This window comes from Diplotaxodon limnothrissa, linkage group LG13, assembly GCF_057381915.1.
Source record: "Diplotaxodon limnothrissa isolate DT_005_m linkage group LG13, D_limnothrissa_male_GT1.1, whole genome shotgun sequence".
Lineage (NCBI taxonomy): Eukaryota > Metazoa > Chordata > Actinopteri > Cichliformes > Cichlidae > Diplotaxodon > Diplotaxodon limnothrissa.
Genome location: NC_140608.1, coordinates 23,983,743 through 24,001,863, shown reverse-complemented (window position 1 = coordinate 24,001,863; position 18,121 = coordinate 23,983,743). Strand labels below are relative to the sequence as shown.

Genomic DNA, 18,121 nt, shown 5'->3' with positions numbered 1-18,121 from the left:
AAATGCATGCATTGGGTTGTAACTCCAATTCATCAGCAGAAATAACCCTGTCTAGGCTATTTGCTTCTATGTGTTTTGATTTGGAGACTTTGTCAGGCTACATAAAGTCAACTTAAAGGTGAAACAGGCTTAAATCTGTGGTGGCCCTAATGTCTCCCCCCCCAAAAAAAAAGAAAAAGAAAAAAAAACTACATACAATACAGTTTTATTTCTATAGGACATTTAAAAACCAGAAAGGCGCACCAAAGTGCTTCACAATAATACAGAGAATCAACATAAATCAATTAACAACAGTACAGATCGGGCACTAGCACTAGCATAGACAGAAGGTAATAGACCGGAAGAGTTAAGTAAAACAGTTATCGAACCTCAATTCAACAGGAAGGTCAGTTCATGAATACAAAATATCAACTAAGAAGTTAAAAACCAGCAATAAAATGAATTATAAGTTTAATAAGGGTATTAACCGTACGGGAAAACCAGGTTAAATAAGTAAGCTTTCAATCTTGATTTGAAGGATTGGATAGAGTCTGAGGCACGAATAGAAGCAGGGAGGCTATCCCAAAGTTTAGGTGCAGCTGAAGCAAAGGCACGGTCGCCTCTGGTCTTCAGCCTAAGCTTAGGTTGGGCCAGGAGTAACTGACCTGATGATCTTAATGCTCAGCAAGGAGTGTACAGATTGAGATCAGTGAGATAACTGGGCGCAGTATTATTCAGAATTTTAAAAGCGAGTAGCAAAATTTTAAACTCAATGCGATATTTGATTGGTAACCAATGTAAATCGACAGGAGCTGGAGTGATAGAATCAAATTTTCTAGCTCCGGTAAGAAGGCGAGCCGCAGCATCCTGAACAAGCTACATAAAAAAACCCATTAAAAAACACGCTAATAGAAACACAAAATGACATCAACACTTTGTTTCCTGTAGTGTGAAATGTTGTGTCCTGCACCTTTTGGGCAACTGGATAAACTGGAGTCCACAATGCAAATTAAAAAAAGCACAAAGTTGGTTGTTAAGTTTCCTGCTTTTGATCCCACGCCTCATTTGCAAGGCGTACCTGCATCAAGCAGCGAAAAAATGCCCTCACCGTGGCTCCATTTAATTTTCTTTAACCATGAATTTATGCTCGCTCTTCTGCCATGCAAAAGACGGTTTTGCCCAACCTCATTAAGAGGTCACCAGCGGCTCAGGCCCCACAGGTGTAATCCCATTTACTTTGATCCTCAGTTTTTATGTCCTCGTTAAAAGCTGCTGAAGTAGCAACACGGTATTAGTAAATACGCAGCTGGAATATATATGAGCATTAATCATTCTCTCTATTGAACAGGCCACTGCTACCTTTACTGGAAACTGGGGAGAGGGCAGAAATGACGCTTTCAAATTCAGACGTTTTCCTTTAATTAGAAGTGCACCGAGGTATTTTTTTGTTTTTTTTCAATAAGTTTTAGAGCATGCATTGGATCAAAATGTGCATCATTTCTTTCTTATTGTTTTATCAGAAGACATTTATTCAAACCACTCTGTATAAAAATAAAAGCAAGGTGCTATTACTGTGTGTATCGAACATTTTTTAACAAAGTTATCAAAGTCTTCCATCAGGATTATGCTGAACCAGCCAATGGTGTGGTCTGGAGCACAAAAAAACAAAAAAACAAAAACGCAGCATTATAAAGTAGCTCTTTTAAAGTCTGAGTCATATCATGTAGACGCGTATTCACTTTTCTTTTTTTGTTGAATGTCATTGCTGTGATGGTTTTATTGCTTTAGACCCCTATGCCGGGCAGGTTAGAGGAGCGACTGCACGACTGATGAGCGTGGCAGGAAATTGGCAGATGGAAGCATCCATTTCACCGCTAATTAGGGGGTCCAGAAGCCCGCCGACTGACAGGGTTCAACCGGGCAATGTAGTGCCTGCCAGCTCCCATCCCGTGCGCTTTATAAAACGCTCTTTAATTCCCCGGCACAATATCATTAACTTTGTAAGTGGATGAACACAATGGACAAGCAATTTAATTAACTTCTACCATTGAATGTTGGAGGGGAGACTAAATGAAATTAATGCACAATATTTCCCAGGGAGGCAGCCAACCTTGGGAGTGGGTCTGGATTGTTGGCAGGTCAGGCACTGCCGTGGGTTTGGCCAATTATGCCTTGTTTAGACCCATCCATAATACTTTCTTCAAAAGAAAATAAAATCAGTGGTTTCGAGATCAATCATGAGCGTGTGTCGCTCTGCATTCTGGGAGATTTTAGAATAATGAAGTGGAAGCCCGGAAACACTCTGCCAAAAGCTTTGAGTCAACAGCGCTAAAATACAGGTATCATAACTGATCCGTGCAGAGCCGGGGGGGCTTACTTGAAGTAGACGATCAATAAATGCCTGAAATTGGGAAATACAGGAAAAGGAATACGGCGATATGTCCGGCGCCGTCACGTCACATGTCGTGTTGGAGGATGAAGCCTGTTATTATTTTGATCACCCAAACTTTTGCTTAAATAGGTCAAATATGAGCTTTGTTATTAGTCTAATGTGTCTTAGTGAAATTGAAGTAAACTTGTAACAGGTTTATGCTCTAGTTTAGGAATTCAATGTTTCAAATAGATTACAGTACCTACAGTTAGAGATCTGCCGTCTTACTTTTACTTTTATTTTACTTCAAATAACTTGGTTTACAAATAAAACTCTGTTTTAGGCCGTCTTTATATTACACACTACTAGTGTGCTTTGGTTGGCATATTTTAATAGTGCTGTCCAAAATGGAGTATAAAGTCCTCACTATGCACCTGTGACACTTTTACTGTAACCGTGTTTCACTGCTGTGCTACTTTTATTCTTTATCCTGCTACTGTAACACAAAAATTTCCCTGTGGGATTAGTAAACTGCCTTCTTACCTACATACCTACCCAACGAACCATTCAGTCGTTTTTCACAACTGAAGTTTTGTTTGAAACCGCAGATCACAGCTGCGCGCGAGAATGCTAATTATCCAAAAACCTGCCCAGCGAACGAATGTCCCCATTACTCATTATTATCCTCATTACTTACTGTAGCTGTATAAGCAGTCGAAATGAGTTTCAGGTGCACTGCCAGAATCTGAATCAAAGATCTGTGGTTCCTCTTTTAATTCTAAGGGATCAATACTGGTCCTGCTTTGCCCTGTAAACCAATTTTCTAGCAGAGCTCGCACATGATTTCCTTCCCAGGAGAAGCAGAAGAGCATTAAGGGAGAGTAAGCTTAACTTAAATCTTAATTACTGTAAAATAAGTAAATAAATTTACATTAACGTGCTTCCTCTAAGTATGTCTGTGAACACCCTAATTCCTTGCCTGCGTCCCTTACCTATGGTCCCCAGCACACACATCCCAGAGACAAGGGCTTCTTCAGGACGTGACGGATGGCTCCAACACTCGAGCCGCTTTCAAATCACAGGAAGTGACAGAGGAAGTTTTAATGAGAGTTTTGTCTGTGTATCCAGTCAGGCCTTCCAGGCAGCTGATGAATAATAGACACTGTGGCTCAATACTCTGAATACTCAATCAATGGCACTGGGAGAGGGCCTTGGCAAACACATATGGCAGCCTGGGGTGGGCGGCGGGCTGAGGAGGGGTAGAAAATACTTCTCCATCTGTATCTCCAGGCTGAAAAAAAAAGAAAAAGCAAGCCACCTCTATTGATGCCTCTCACTTTTGTGCCAGGGTGTTTTCTTCGCCGGCGATGACAAACAGGCTGTTTGTGCGGTATTGGAGGTTTGTGCAGAGAGGCTCCTGTGAAGGTGCTCTTTTAGTTCTGGATCCTGCATATCAATGGGTCCCTTGCTGGGATGTGGAGGGCGGATCTTGAAAAAGATCTGTCAATTCCTAAATCCAGTAGCTGTTAGAGCACACAGCATGCAGTTCTATTGTCTACTAATGGATTTGCCTTTTGCACTTTGATTCAGTGTGCTTACAGTTTAGCCATGTATAAATGTTAGAGTTTAGTGATTAATGGGGATATCATGTACCTATTAGTCAGAGCTTATGTCTCTGCTTCCTTCTCTGAGCTGTGTGGGGCTAGCATGTGTGCCTGATGTATTGCAACACCATTTCTTCATGACAGCATATCTGATTGACCTTTCCGATAAGACTGTGTGTGTATGTGTGCGTGTGTGTGTGTGTGTGTACACATTTGTGAGTTGTTTTTGGGGGTTACGATTCTGCGTGCAGGTTTGTGTGGACGTGTGGCATCACTCGTGATTTGTCAGATGCGGGGGGCTCCAGGGATTTCTGAGCAATGAGATATAAACTGGAAAACAGCCCATTCTTGTCTGTGCTCTCCAGAAGGCAAAATGCCACGGAAAACTCTGAGGAGATATTTCTCTGCAGGTGGCTGGAACAAGCTTGTAGTCCACAGACAGATAACCCTCATTACAGGGCAAGTGTCATCACTTTATAGGATTATTATGCTCTAATCAAAGGCAGTATTATTTTCACCTTCATAATAATTTCGCACTCGCCTAGTTATTTTAAGGGAGTGTTTTAAGGGAACACAAGCATTCGGGTTACGATACAACCAAACCAAACAAGTTTTATTAACCAAGCTTACTTAAAATTGTTGCCACATGGTTTTCTGTGGATTGACTAATGGATTAATAGGTCAGTCACTTCAGCCCTCACACGCACCCAGTCCTCCTTTGCACTGAGGAATTCCAACAAGCACACTAACACTCTGTTTTTCCTCCTAATAAAATGGTTTAGTGCCTTGGCGTAACTTGTGGCTTGTTTATAACCTCTGTCATGGCCTTGATGTTGTTATGTTCCCACAATTCATAAATTCTTCAAGTATTTATGGTGCAATCTTATCAGTGAAGGAATGACTCCCAAATTACAAAAACAGTTCAGTTCAGTTCAGTTCAGTTCATTTTTATTTCAAACATTTCAAACATGTGCCTTCACAATCATTACAAAATATCATTCCATTATTTGTTTGAAAAGGAGTAGGCTGAAGTATTTACTTATTTGTCCCTACCCCCTCAAGTTTTACCTCTCATTCATTAAATTTTTTTTTGTCTTAAATTAAACAAACAACATATGAAACATATGAAGTAAAACAAAACATAACATACATAAATCAAAAACAAGAAATTAGCAAGCCCCACCACAGTATAGTTTCTTTCATATGAAAAATACAGAATGTGTATATTTGCAGATACACAAGTTATGGAAAAACAACAAAACAAAACAAAACAAAAAAACAAAAAAGAACCGCAACACCATTACCAGCAACATTACCGTCCTGGGTTAACCCCGTTTTCTTCATTCTTATACTTATTTAAAATTAGGTTTTTATATTTTACTTTAAACTGTTTTATGTTCCATAATTTAACTCCTGCAATTGAGATTGACATAGTTCTTAAAGTTGTTCTAGCACTTTGTATTTTTAAATTCCATTTCCCTCTTAAGTTATACCCACCTTCTCTTTCTATGAACAATTTACAGATTTCTTTGGGAAGCAATTTATTTCTTACTTTATACATTATTTGCGCTGTTTTAAGCTTCACCAAGTCTTGGAATTTAATAGCTTGCATTTTGACAAAGAGTGCATTTGTATGGTCCCTGTACCCTACATTATTTATTAATCTAATGGCCCTTTTCTGTATTATAGTTATTGTTTGTGTGTTACTTTTGTATGTGTTTCCCCAGACCTCTACACAGTAGCTCATATATGGCAGTAGTAAAGCACAGTATAAAATGTGCAGTGCTTTCTGATCCAACATATGCTTTGCTTTTCCCAGGACGGCAATGCCCCGTGCCAATTTCCCCCGAACATAAGTAATGTGTGGCTTCCAACAGAGCTTGTGGTCAATGATCACCCCAAGAAATTTTATTTCATTTACTCTTTCTAAATATACATTGTCAACACATATTTCTACTTCGATGTTTTTCTTTTGGTTTCCAAACAACATAAATTTGGTTTTATCTAGATTCAATGATAATTTATTTATATCAAACCACTTCTTTAATATCGTTAATTCCTGTGTGATCATCCCCAAAACCTGTGGCAACTCCACACCTGAACACAGTATATTTGTGTCATCTGCAAATATTACAAACTTTAAAATCTCCGATACTCTGCAGATATCATTTAAGTACATAATAAACATTTTTGGACCCAGTACTGAACCTTGAGGTACTCCACAAGCTATATCCATCAAATTAGATTTATATTCATTTATTTGTACATATTGTTGCCTATTCCCTACATAGCTTTTTAACCATTCCAAAACCACTCCCCTAAACCCGTACTTTTCCAGTTTTTTTAATAGAATTTCATGATTAACAGTATCAAACGCCTTCTTTAGATCTAAGAAAACTCCGAGCGCATACCTCTTATTATCCATACATTCCGTTATCTTTTCCATTAAATCTATCAGTGCCAAAGCTGTTGATCTGTTGTTTCTGAACCCATACTGACTATCTGTCATTAATTCATATTTTTCCACAAAACTGTCAAATCTTTTTATGAAGAGTTTTTCCAGTATCTTAGAGAACTGGGAGAGTATTGACACTGGTCTATAGTTTGTAAAATGATGTCTTTCACCGGTTTTGTAAATGGGAATAACTTTAGCAACTTTCATTTTTTGTGGAAAAACTCCTTTTTGAAACGACAAGTTGAATATATATTTTAATGGTTTTACGATACCATCAATAACTGTCTTTACCGTTACCATATCAATATCATTCCAGTCTGTACTGGTTTTGTTCTTAAGTCCTCTAACCATGTCATAAATCTCTTTCTCTTCCACTGCTCTTAAAAACATTGAGCTACTATTCCTTTCAATATTTTCACCAGTGTCCCTTTCTATTCCATCAACCTTTATTTCTTCTGCCAGTTTTGGCCCTATGTTTACAAAGAATTCATTAAAGCCATTTACTATCTCTTCCATGTTATTAATACTTCTTGTCCCTTCTATAAAGTACCCAGGGTAATCATTATTCCTTGATTCATTTTTGATTATTCTGTTTAATACATTCCATATATCTCTTGTGTTATCTTTATTGTGTTCTAACCTTTTAATGTAATACTCTCTTTTACAGGATCTCATTATATTAGTTAATTTATTTTTGTAAGTTTTATACTTCATTTCAGTTTCTATTGTTCTCTTTTTTATGAATTCTCGATATAGGGTATTCTTTTTTTTGCTGGCATTTTGTAGTCCTTTTGTCATCCATGGTCTTCCTGCATAGTTGTGTTTCCTATTGATTTCAATTACTGGGCAGTTTTTATCAAGTAATGTGTTAAATGTTCTTAAAAATCCTTCGTAAGCTTTATTAACTTCTGTTTGTTCATACACAATATTCCAATCTTGCTTTAAAAGTTCATTTCTAAGACAATTTAAGGTCTTCTCTGTTCTTATTCTTTTGTAAATAATCTTATGTCCATCGTTGTTCACTTTATAATGGCATTTATAAGATGCAAAGACTGGTAAATGGTCACTTATATCATTGATTAACAGCCCACTTTTTATCTTTCCTTCTATTATATTTGTAAATATATTATCTAATAGAGTTGCACAATGAGATGTTATTCTGGTCGGTCTTGTTATCAGTGGAAATAAACCGATGCTGTACATGGAATCAATAAATTCTTCTGTACTCTTATTATGATTTGGATTCAATAAGTCAATATTAAAGTCCCCACAAATAAACATTCTTTTCTGATTTATATTTGTAAATAAGTCCTCCATATTATCCTTAAATATCTCAATCTTAGATCCTGGTGTTCTATATATACAACTGACAATTAGGTTTTTCCTTTTTTCTATACTTATTTCCACTGATAAACATTCCATCACTCCATCAATAACAGTTGTCATTCTTCCCATTCTTTTGTACTTTAGGTTTTTATCACTGTAAAGTGCCACCCCACCTCCTTTCTTGTTGATCCTGTCTACATGAAGGAATTCATATCCATTTATTTTAAAGTCTTCTTCTTTTCCAGGAGTTATCCAGGTCTCCGATATGGCTATCACATTGAATGGCTGTTCAAACTGTGTTATGTAGTCTTTGATGGATTGAAAGTTTGCATATAAGCTTCGACTATTAAAGTGAACCATTGTTATACCCTGTTCTACCTTGAATTCCTTTTTAAGTTGCTCATTTGTATAATAATTGCATTCATTTGTCTTATTGTTAAAGAAATTACAATCAGGATCTATGTTGCTGTCATACATCAATGTCTTATTTTCAATATCTATATGAGTTGTTAGTTGAAAATTGTCAGACATCTGCGTTGGTTGTGCACTTGGACGGTCCCATCATATTTAGCACTGCTTTGCATTTATCAGTTATATTTTTCTAGTTCAGTCATCTCTTTGATGACTAGAACCTTAGCCTGCTCTGGTGTTCCATTTAACTTAATGAATATTTTACAGTCTGACGTCCAAGTTGACTGTATTTTCTTCTGTTTTCTTAATATTCTTGCTTGTCTTGCAATGTCTGCATTTTTCTTGATTAGGTGTTCATTTAAATAAACATTTGTACCTTTTAGCTTTCTTCCTTGCTTGAGCAGTTCTTTTTTCTGTTTTCTATTAACAAAACGAATGATAATGGCAGGTATTTGATTTTTTCTCGGAAGAGGATGGCATCCCTCAATATTTTTACTGTCCATTTCTATACCTTTGCTTTTAAAGAAGGCCATTACCTGCTCTTCCAAAGAGCATAGCTCTTGCTCGGGTGGCTCCCCTCTCTCTGATGCTGCTACCCGTGCGTATGTCTGATGCTTGGTTTCCAGTCCTGTCACTATCACATCATTTACTCTTGAATATTGTTCCAGATCTGACACCCATCCTTCCAGCATAGCAATCTTCTTGTCCTTTTCCTCGCTCTGCCTTCTTAGTTCTTTAATATCATCCATTAAATTGAGTATCAGTTTTTGTTGTTTGGAAATTGTTGTTATTTCTTCAGACATAAAGTTTAGGGATTTCTTTATGTCCTCCAGTTCCTCCTCATTAACGTTGCTCCTCTTAGGCGGCATCTTAACAGCGTTAAGGCCCACTGGTTGCGAAGCACCCTTGAGGATTGCCGAAACCCGGCCTGTCCTGGCAATTAACCTCACTGGTTAATTGCCTTCAACTCCTGGGTTTGCTTTTTTAGGTGGCATTTTGAAAATGATGAGATTGGTATTTCCTTGTGATGGCCCGTTGAAGTCACTGTTGATTTACTTGCTGGTGCCTTGCTAGAGGATCCTGGGCCTAGTGGCTGCTGGAGGATCCTGGGCCTGGTGGCTGCTGGAGGATCCTGGGCCTGGTGGCTGCTGGAAGAGCCTGGGCCTGGTGGCTGCTGGAAGAGCCTGGGCCTGGTGGCTGCTGGAGGATCCTGGGCCTGGTGGCTGCTGGAAGAGCCTGGGCCTGGTGGCTGCTGGAGGATCCTGGGCCTGGTGGCTGCTGGAAGAGCCTGGGCCTGGTGGCTGCTGGAAGAGCCTGGGCCTGGTGGCTGCTGCAGGATCCTGGGCCTGGTGGCTGCTGGAGGATCCTGGGCCTGGTGGCTGCTGGAGGATCCTGGGCCTGGTGGCTGCTGCAGGATCCTGGGCCTGGTGGCTGCTGCAGGATCCTGGGCCTGGTGGCTGCTGGAGGATCCTGGGCCTGGTGGCTGCTGGAAGAGCCTGGGCCTGGTGGCTGCTGGAAGAGCCTGGGCCTGGTGGCTGCTGGAAGAGCCTGGGCCTGGTGGCTGCTGCAGGATCCTGGGCCTGGTGGCTGCTGGAGGATCCTGGGCCTGGTGGCTGCTGGAAGAGCCTGGGCCTGGTGGCTGGTCTCCGCAAAGAATGTTCAGGAAGCGCCTCACGAAACGACTTTTTGTGTTGTTTCCTATGGGACTGCCACTCAAACCTGGGACGGTGCTGCACCTCAGCTGGTAAATGTAAATGGCAACAGAGCGCCACCTGCCATAGTTAAACTAGCTAAAAGGTTTGGACTGAGTGCTTCAGAACTTCTGACTCAGGTTGAGGTTTGTGTTCCGCAGTCATTCATATGCAAACCAGCTCACCATGCCTGTGTGCCAGTCCCTGTTAACACTGAGTTTGCACCTATTAAGCACGAGACTGAGTTCATTAAACAAGACTTTACTTGTGAGAAGCTGCATTTTAAGCTTGAAATAGGCCAGAATTACAACTGCAGTCTAAAATGAGACCGAGTGAACTGCAGTGTTACAGAAAAAAATGGCACTGGAATACCAAAGAAACCAAAGAAAAGATTAAAAACTATAAAAATGTGCTATAAAGACTTCGGTTTATAGACTGTATCCAAAAGATAGCATGCATGTACGTAGTTAGCTTCTAGACTGCACTGACTGAATTATCAGCAGGCTAATGTGAGCTGTTTGTTCATATCTTGGGACATTTGTAATGCCTGAAAACTAACAATGAAAACAGTAAAGAGTATATGGGAGAAACCTTCAACCATGATATGAATGTCGACGTTACATCGTTTGTCCACCAGAGGGCACACGATTTCCTTCTTGGCAACACATGTTTGGAATACCACATAGTCAGGCGGAGTGTAAAAAAACAAATTTCACATTCAACTTGATTCTGAAAAATGCACGACACAAATTTTTTTGCTTCGATTCTTCGTTTAAACTTTGTCGTCGCCATGTAAACGCGTACGTTTCACCCACATTTACTCTTAAAGCAGACGCCTGGAAGCACGCCTGTGAGTAAAAAGTTCCCGGGCAGGCCTCGGTGTTTACACAAAAAGACTGAGAGCACAACAGCAGCAATGATGACGATGTTGTCATAATTTAACATGGAGCCAGAAATTATGTTCCCCATTTAATGTGAAATGATACAAAATTTGATTTTAGCTAATATCTAATAATATTAAAAAAATAAAATAAAGGTTGGACTCATTCATTTCATTATTATTATAACCTTAATTAAAATTTACATCATCAGAATGTTATTCAGTGTGTAACCACCACATGGTCCTTTAAAGGCTTACAAAAACACACTCGTTCACTAGCACACAGTAAAATACTATCAGAACTATTTTTGCCTCCCGTTAACGTCTAAAGCCTTCCAAGAAGACAGAGTAAAGGTAATGTTTTTGTGTCTTAGTTGAGATTGCCTACTTTATTGTATTTGAAACTAATGTAATTAAGATTCTATACTTATTTTTGAACATTTTTATTTTTATTTCAAAATGGCATGCACAATGCTGTATGCGGTTTAAGACATTGCAATGTCTAGAAAGGAAATCAATGAGCAGTTAATTTTAAAAGACCTGCAATTTTTCTCTTTTGAACATTTATTATGGCACATTAATAAAGCAAAACTCAACATTACTCAGTTGATGGAAGAATCAATAGAATTAAAATAATCTTAAAAATCCTACGTTGTTCCAGCTCTAAAGCTAAAGCTTCAGTGACAGCATTTGGCCACCACTATGTTGTTGTTGTTCTTGTGTGTGTGTGCGTGTGTGTGTGTGTGTGTGTGTGTGCGTGTGTGTGTGTGTGTTTTTACAAGTCAGAACTGACCACATGTGAACGAGTGGAGTTGTCAGCTGTCATGTGTTGTGGAGAAAAACCCTGGATACAGACCGGGGACCACCACAGGCAGCTAATGATACCAGGCCTGGTCAGGAAGCTGCATGCATGAAAGCTTTAACAAAATCCAAATGTGTCAATTATTTTAAAATAATCCCCCATTTTTAAACCATTTTTTGTATTGGGATGTAATTATACTTATTAGTGCAAGCTATTGGGAGTCTATGGGCCAGTTTCAAATGATCCATCAGGAAATGAAGTTTTTGGCACTGCGCCTTGGTTGTTCAGCCCTAGAGACCTTTGGCATTAAAAAAACAAAAAACACAAGGGCCCAAAGAGCAGTAAATCCAGCCTTTTACAAACAGTCCTCATCCACAGATGTGAATCACTGACTTCTATTGCCACAAGAAGCAGTAATGCACAATAAACACTTAATTGCATCACCTGCTTTCTAATTAACACCCGTACTGCTCGCGTGTTCTCATCGTCGTCCTCTACAAACCCACGAGCTGCACTACAGTGTCCGAGAGGCAGCAGAGCATTACCCTCTGAAGCTATACAGCGATGACACCGGAGTGTGTATGTGTCAGCTCTCCTGGGGACTGGCCCACTCTCCCTTAGCACAGATTGGAGGTGAGACCTTGAAGAAAAATTATTACTTTTATGTTTGCTTTATGGCTCATTTTTCACATTAAACGCAGAAAATCTATTCAGAGGTCACAGAATTCCTGCTTCTCTTCACGAGCCAAAACTAATTTTTGCAGCCCTCGGTATCGATAAAGCATTCAGCGGAGCAAAGTATGCAGGCTATGTACTGCCGCTCTCAAGTCTCTATTTTCCACCAGCCAGTCTATTGGGACTTGTTCAGGCCGTATCTGCTGGGTGGCGGGTCGGTAGGGGGGGGTTCTGGAAATGTCAACCGCACACGTGCACGGAGAGAGCGCGAGCCCAGCCGCCGTGGTGTCAGTGCGCCCTTATCTGTGAGTGGTGCAGCCAATAGGACTTGTGATAAGAGATAGCATTGCCAGATCGAGTCATAAAACCCCAGCTTTTATGGCGCGGTTATTGTCTTTCTGTCTACAATTATAGTGATTACTCATTTCCCCCTTACCTCCCCCTGCGGACCTCATGGTGCACTTAATAGACTGCATTTTACTAATGGAAAATTAAGTAGCCGCTGTGGCAGTGGGGTTTATAAATATGTAAAATATACTTTTAATTATTTCAAGTGAATCTGGCAGCTAATCAATAAAGAGGGACGTGACAAACATACGTTTGACACAGGCCATTGTAAAGCTACTGGTAAAAGATAAGCATGGCCTGTCAGCGCAGTCCAGCCCTAATGAATATTTTGAGCCTGTCATGTAAAGAGACAAATGGATTAATTGCGCCCTGCTAATATAATAGCTTCTTCATGGAGAGTGCGGGAGAGAGGCAGGCAGGCAGAGGAGAGGAGAGGAACCCAGCAGCTGCTGCTGGGATCTGAACCCCAGTGTCAGATGAATATTTATTAGGGTTGAGGGTTAAGTAGATTTTTGCGATTACACGGATAGCCACTTAAGCATAGTTGTTTATAATTTATTTGATAATTGATTCATGCGGGTTTGTTTGATGTCATATTAATTTTATATCTGGTAGTCACAGGTGCTGGGGGCAAGTGGAGGTATCAGCCTCAGCTTTTTTTTTTTTTAAAGAAAATAAAGTTTAGATTATTATTATTATAAAATCTTTATTATAAAGTTTATTTTTTACTTTTATGTTTGGATGAGCTCCACAAAATGATTAATTACTAATTATTTATTTAACCCTTTAACACCAAGTGTGTCGTATTTGAGTTTTTGTGAGGTTTTGGGACCTCTACCACATCAATGTGTGTGTGTTTTTCCTGAAAAACAAAAATGCCAAATGTAGCAAAAATGATACAAATGGAAACACATATATGCACATTTATAATTTTCTTTTTTAACTTGTCAGAAGTTTAAAAAAATCTAATTTTCTAATAATTATTTTTGGTTCAGGCTTCAAAATCAGAGACGCTGCCCATCACCGTTCCCCTGAAATAATTAAGTTTTGGGTTTTTTAATAAAATATTATAGTAGAAAATGCTCTGCTTGAACAGATGACGAACACGAGTCTATTTTATTCAGTTTTGCCTGGTAACAAAGTTACACCCTGAATGACTTGCTAACATTTTTGTCTATTAATTTTCAGTTAATCTAGCAGTAAGAGGCACTTTGACCTGGTGGTAAATAGAACAAAAAATGCAGCTGCAAATTAATTTGTAATAAAAATAAAAAAGGAAAATTCCTCTTCTTTTGTAAAAGGAAATATATCACAATAATACGGCATAATGGTCTTTTCACTCCTCTACTCTGTGAAATATTCACACAAACAGCAGCAGTTAGCATAGTGGCACCATTTTGACAAATGGCACCTTTATGCCTCCCTGGCCCTGCTTTCCTATCCATCTCTGTGTCCAGGCCCGTTGTTGGCACTTTAAGGTGAAAGAGAACATAAAGACAAGTGAGCACAAATAAGTGTAGGGGGGCCTTCCTGGAAGCTGTCCTCTCGCAATGGGAAGCTGCGACCTTGAGTCCTGCCTTCGCCCAACGCTGTCCCCTCTCATATGCACCCCCCCCCCCCCCACCCCCCACCCCCTCCTCCTTTTTGCCTCCGTCTGAGCAGGAGAGGGATTGACGGCAGTGGTTCGGGTCACCAAGCGCGGTTCTCATCAATTAAATGTGCGACAGTGTTTTCTGTCGGCTGAACTTATATGTCAAGGAGATGGGCAGGACCTCGTGTTTGTGCTTTTGACAAATCAGCAAATGTTTAATCTCAAGATGTGCAGGGCGCTCATAAATAATGCAGAGGCCAGGCCGGGCCCGAACTCTCTCCCAGCGTGTTGGAAGGAGTGCGGAAAAAACGGGAAAAGATCATGCATTGAGCCCCCCCCCCCCTCGCTTCTGATTTCTTCTCCTTCTTCCTTCCGTCACATCCACCATTACTCATCTATCATTTCCTGTACATTCGCTCTTATCTTTCTCACTCTTTTGCAATAGTTTTCTCCCTCTACTCACTTACGTTTTAATCTGGTTGCTCTGGTCTTCATAGCTGAAGCTCCGCTCCGCTCTCTGGCTCTGTTTTGAAGGAAAAGGAGACTCGGAATTATCCTAAATCAAAGGTCTGCTATCTCAAAGACACAGGGGATTGAGCTCGAGCTTTGCCTCGATTTGCCCTAAATGTAAAGAGGCCAACAGAAAAGCAGTGTAGCGGACTGTGAACCGCATCAAATCCCCCTCTGCACCACTCTCACTTCTTCCCACAGACTTTGATTGGCTCGTCCACCGACTGGGAAAGTTTCCTGATTGTTCACAGGGAAAATTAAGATTTTAAGCCTATTGAAGTTGATCTTTGCTCATTGAAAAGTCCATCTGAATGTGTCCTTTGAAAGCTCAAATTGTTGACTCGTCACGTTAGAAGACTCCAGAATAGGGTGCACAGAGGCCGCGCTGCGAGCGTACTGTACCGAGAGCACGGTGCACCTGTTGTTGTGTAGCCGGATGGGGTGTGTGTAGTGTTTGTGCAGTGTGCTGTGGAGTGTGGAAGATCTGTGCTGGCTTTGCTTTCAGCGCAGTTTATTAGGCATTTTCACATCAGGTCAGTCCTTTAAACACTGACGGTGTGAAAAGCTTTTGAAGGACTTTTAGCTCCTGACAAAACAAAAAGTTGATAAATAAATGTCTTTAAAAAAGTCTTCTTCTCTTGCAGGCTCTTGGAAGTTTATACTTTATCCACGACTCTTTGAAAAACATCCAACAGTTTGATTTCAAAGGTGAGCCTCACCCCACCTCTCTCCATCACATGACACACATACATCATGACCACTATCCTCTCTTCATTCCCCTTTATCACATTCCTGCATATCACATGCGACCGTTTGCAGGCTATTCCTGCTTCCATCAAAAGCAGTAGGCTGTGATGGGCTTTGAGGATAATGTAAAGGGAGCGGGACAGAATGGTAATGCTTATAAATATTAGGATTTAATTCATACGATTTCGGGCCTACAGTAATGGTGTGCAGCAGGTTATTGGACAGCTATGGCCGTCTCATCAGCCTGCGGTGTCAGAGGGCCCAGGGGGCCGGTGACCACGCTAATTAAAGAGGGGATATAGATGTGGAGCCGTCTCGCTTCCTATTAGACCCAAGTCAGCATTAGCACCAGTTACCCCAGTGAAGGACAGGGCGAAGGAAGGGGAGGGGTCACAAGAGAGAGCAGAGGCGCATTCATGTACCCATGTGCACACACATTAAGATTTGATTTAAAATCACAGCACCGGGCATCTGCAGATGTTAGTACATTAGCAGCTAATCGGGCATAATTTGTTTTAGCAGTCTCCATGTTTTTAAGAGTCAGTTTGCAATTTTAGTTTGAGCACGAAATGCAAATAATAAAATCTTCTGATCTCTGAGCTGGTGGCCTGTCCAGTTGGGCTGGGACTGTTTTAGCCACATGCAAACTTTCAGACAAATTTTCTGAAACTTAGCAGAAGATTTCAAGTGAAGTGTCATACATTTAGGCATTATATTTTTTCTATTAAAATATTTTCCATTAAGGAATTCCAAACAGATTAAAATCCCCCTAACCCTGGGTGGTGTAGAAGTGGAGGAGGGTGAAGAGGAGCCTGTTATTCCCATATCCAGTGCTACGTTTTTATACTTTCACTCTCCTAAAGTTGCCTTGCGTCATAGTAAGGCCTTAACTGGGCTTAGGAGAGGGGTCATCATCATCTGCCTGAAAGAAGTCACTTTAGCTGACTTTAAGTCGCAAACTAAAGATTTTAAACAGCTGTTGTGTGCCTGTGGTGACCACGAAACCTTCTATGACCCCATACAGAGCCAAGAGTTTTAAAAAACCCTGTGAAACAGAGTATTCAGAGCAGTGTAAAGATTGAATTTCTACATAAACTGACATTGTTATTGTAAACTTTGACTATTTTTAACATCAACATCTTTTAGTATAAGTGTACACACGGCCTATGACAGAATATAATGAAAATTCAGGGACTGCAGTGTTTTAAATCTACAGCATTTAATCCACTACAGTGATCCAATAATATCAAAGACAGGCATTTACTCACTTTACATCTCAGTCTGTCCTCCTCGTCCGAGTGCAGGCGTTCCTCATTCTGACCAGCAGGTGGGGCAGTTGTCTGATGAAGCTGAAATAGCTTTAAGAATCAGTCTAATTAGAAGATTAAGACTCACACTTCACTCACACAGTGTTAAAAAAAGAACCTTCTGTGGTTGTAACAGTGTGTGTTTTTCTCCCCGTTCTTCTCCCTTCATCACTGTCAACCTCGCTTCCTCTTCAGCCAAGAAATTTAGAAAGGTGGTCGGGAAGGAAACCTGCTCAGAGACACTAGAAAGCACACCCACACTGGAGAAGGCGAAGTTTCCACAGGACTACTTTCCCGAGGTGGGTTTTGTAATAAACACACACGATTGGCTGACAGCCTTCTCCCGAGATGCCGGCTGACAGATGTTTTATTTACAGTGGAAGGTTATGTGTGCTCAAAATGTGTATTTCTTGATGTATGAAATCCCACTCATTGTTATGTACTGTATATACATCAATTTGTTGCATTTTTAATGCATATCCAATACAGACCTGAATATTCATATATTTAGTTTGCTTATTTCCTTTGCAGTTTTTATAGCTTTTTGTTTTTCCAGTCAGATTTCTCCCCTACTTCAGGGAAACCCAGTTGACTGATCTAAAGACAAAGCAGCACAAAGAATTCAAAGAGAAAAAGTCCTTGTTGTGTTTCCCGTGTCCCGTGGAGCAGTTCCCTGCTCACGCCGCCTGTGTTCAGTTTTCTGGTTTCGATGTGCGGTGCGCCGTCAGACGGGAGCTGGGCGCCGAGCATATCTGTGCTGATATAGTAATAAAGAGCACGACCGCCCGTGTGTCATCCCCGCACTCCCCACTCATCTGTCAACCATGCTCCGACGGCCGCCTCCGCAAATATATGCAAAACAGATGGATACGGCCCCCTTCACACACTTCCCCCCAATTTCCGTGTCTTTCACACACTGCAGGACCCCCCTCCCCCCCCCCCCCCCCCACTCCCTCCAACCCCCTTCAACCCACCCACCTATCTGCCTACCCTTAGCCACCCTAGACACACACACATACTTACATACCTAAACAACTTCAGTTTTTTTCTCTCTCCCGTTCCAGAGATGATCTAAAACCAATTACACTGATTGAGGTGCAAAGCCATTTAAAATGATTGCAGCGAAGCATTGTTCTGCATTTAACAGGACAAGCAAAGAAAACCGGCACAACAGAGCTGGCACGGCGTATGCTGAGAAGGATGATGGGAGTGATGTAGAGAGAAAAGAAGTGTGTGTGTATGCATGCGTATGTGCCGTGTAGGTAGGTGTGTGCGTGTGTCTGTGGCGGGGGGGGTGTACAGATGAGAAAAGTTTTGCCTGGTGATTTATGCCTCTTTCCCGGCTGGGATATGAATCTGGGATGATGCTCCAGAGAGCAGCACTCCAGATAATGTTAGCCCATTTAAAAAGAGCAGATTTGTGT

General features: G+C 40.8%; 1 protein-coding gene across 1 annotated transcript in view; it reads left to right on the top strand.

Moving 5' to 3' along the window:
- Positions 1-18,121, top strand: part of inpp5a (inositol polyphosphate-5-phosphatase A) — a 177,617-nt gene that overhangs the window by 80,545 nt on the left and 78,951 nt on the right. Inside the window, exons 5-6 of the mRNA XM_085368919.1 lie at positions 15,288-15,351; positions 16,893-16,996. Of these exons, the coding sequence (XP_085225045.1) occupies positions 15,288-15,351; positions 16,893-16,996 (168 nt within the window). The remainder of the gene's footprint in view (positions 1-15,287; positions 15,352-16,892; positions 16,997-18,121) is intronic.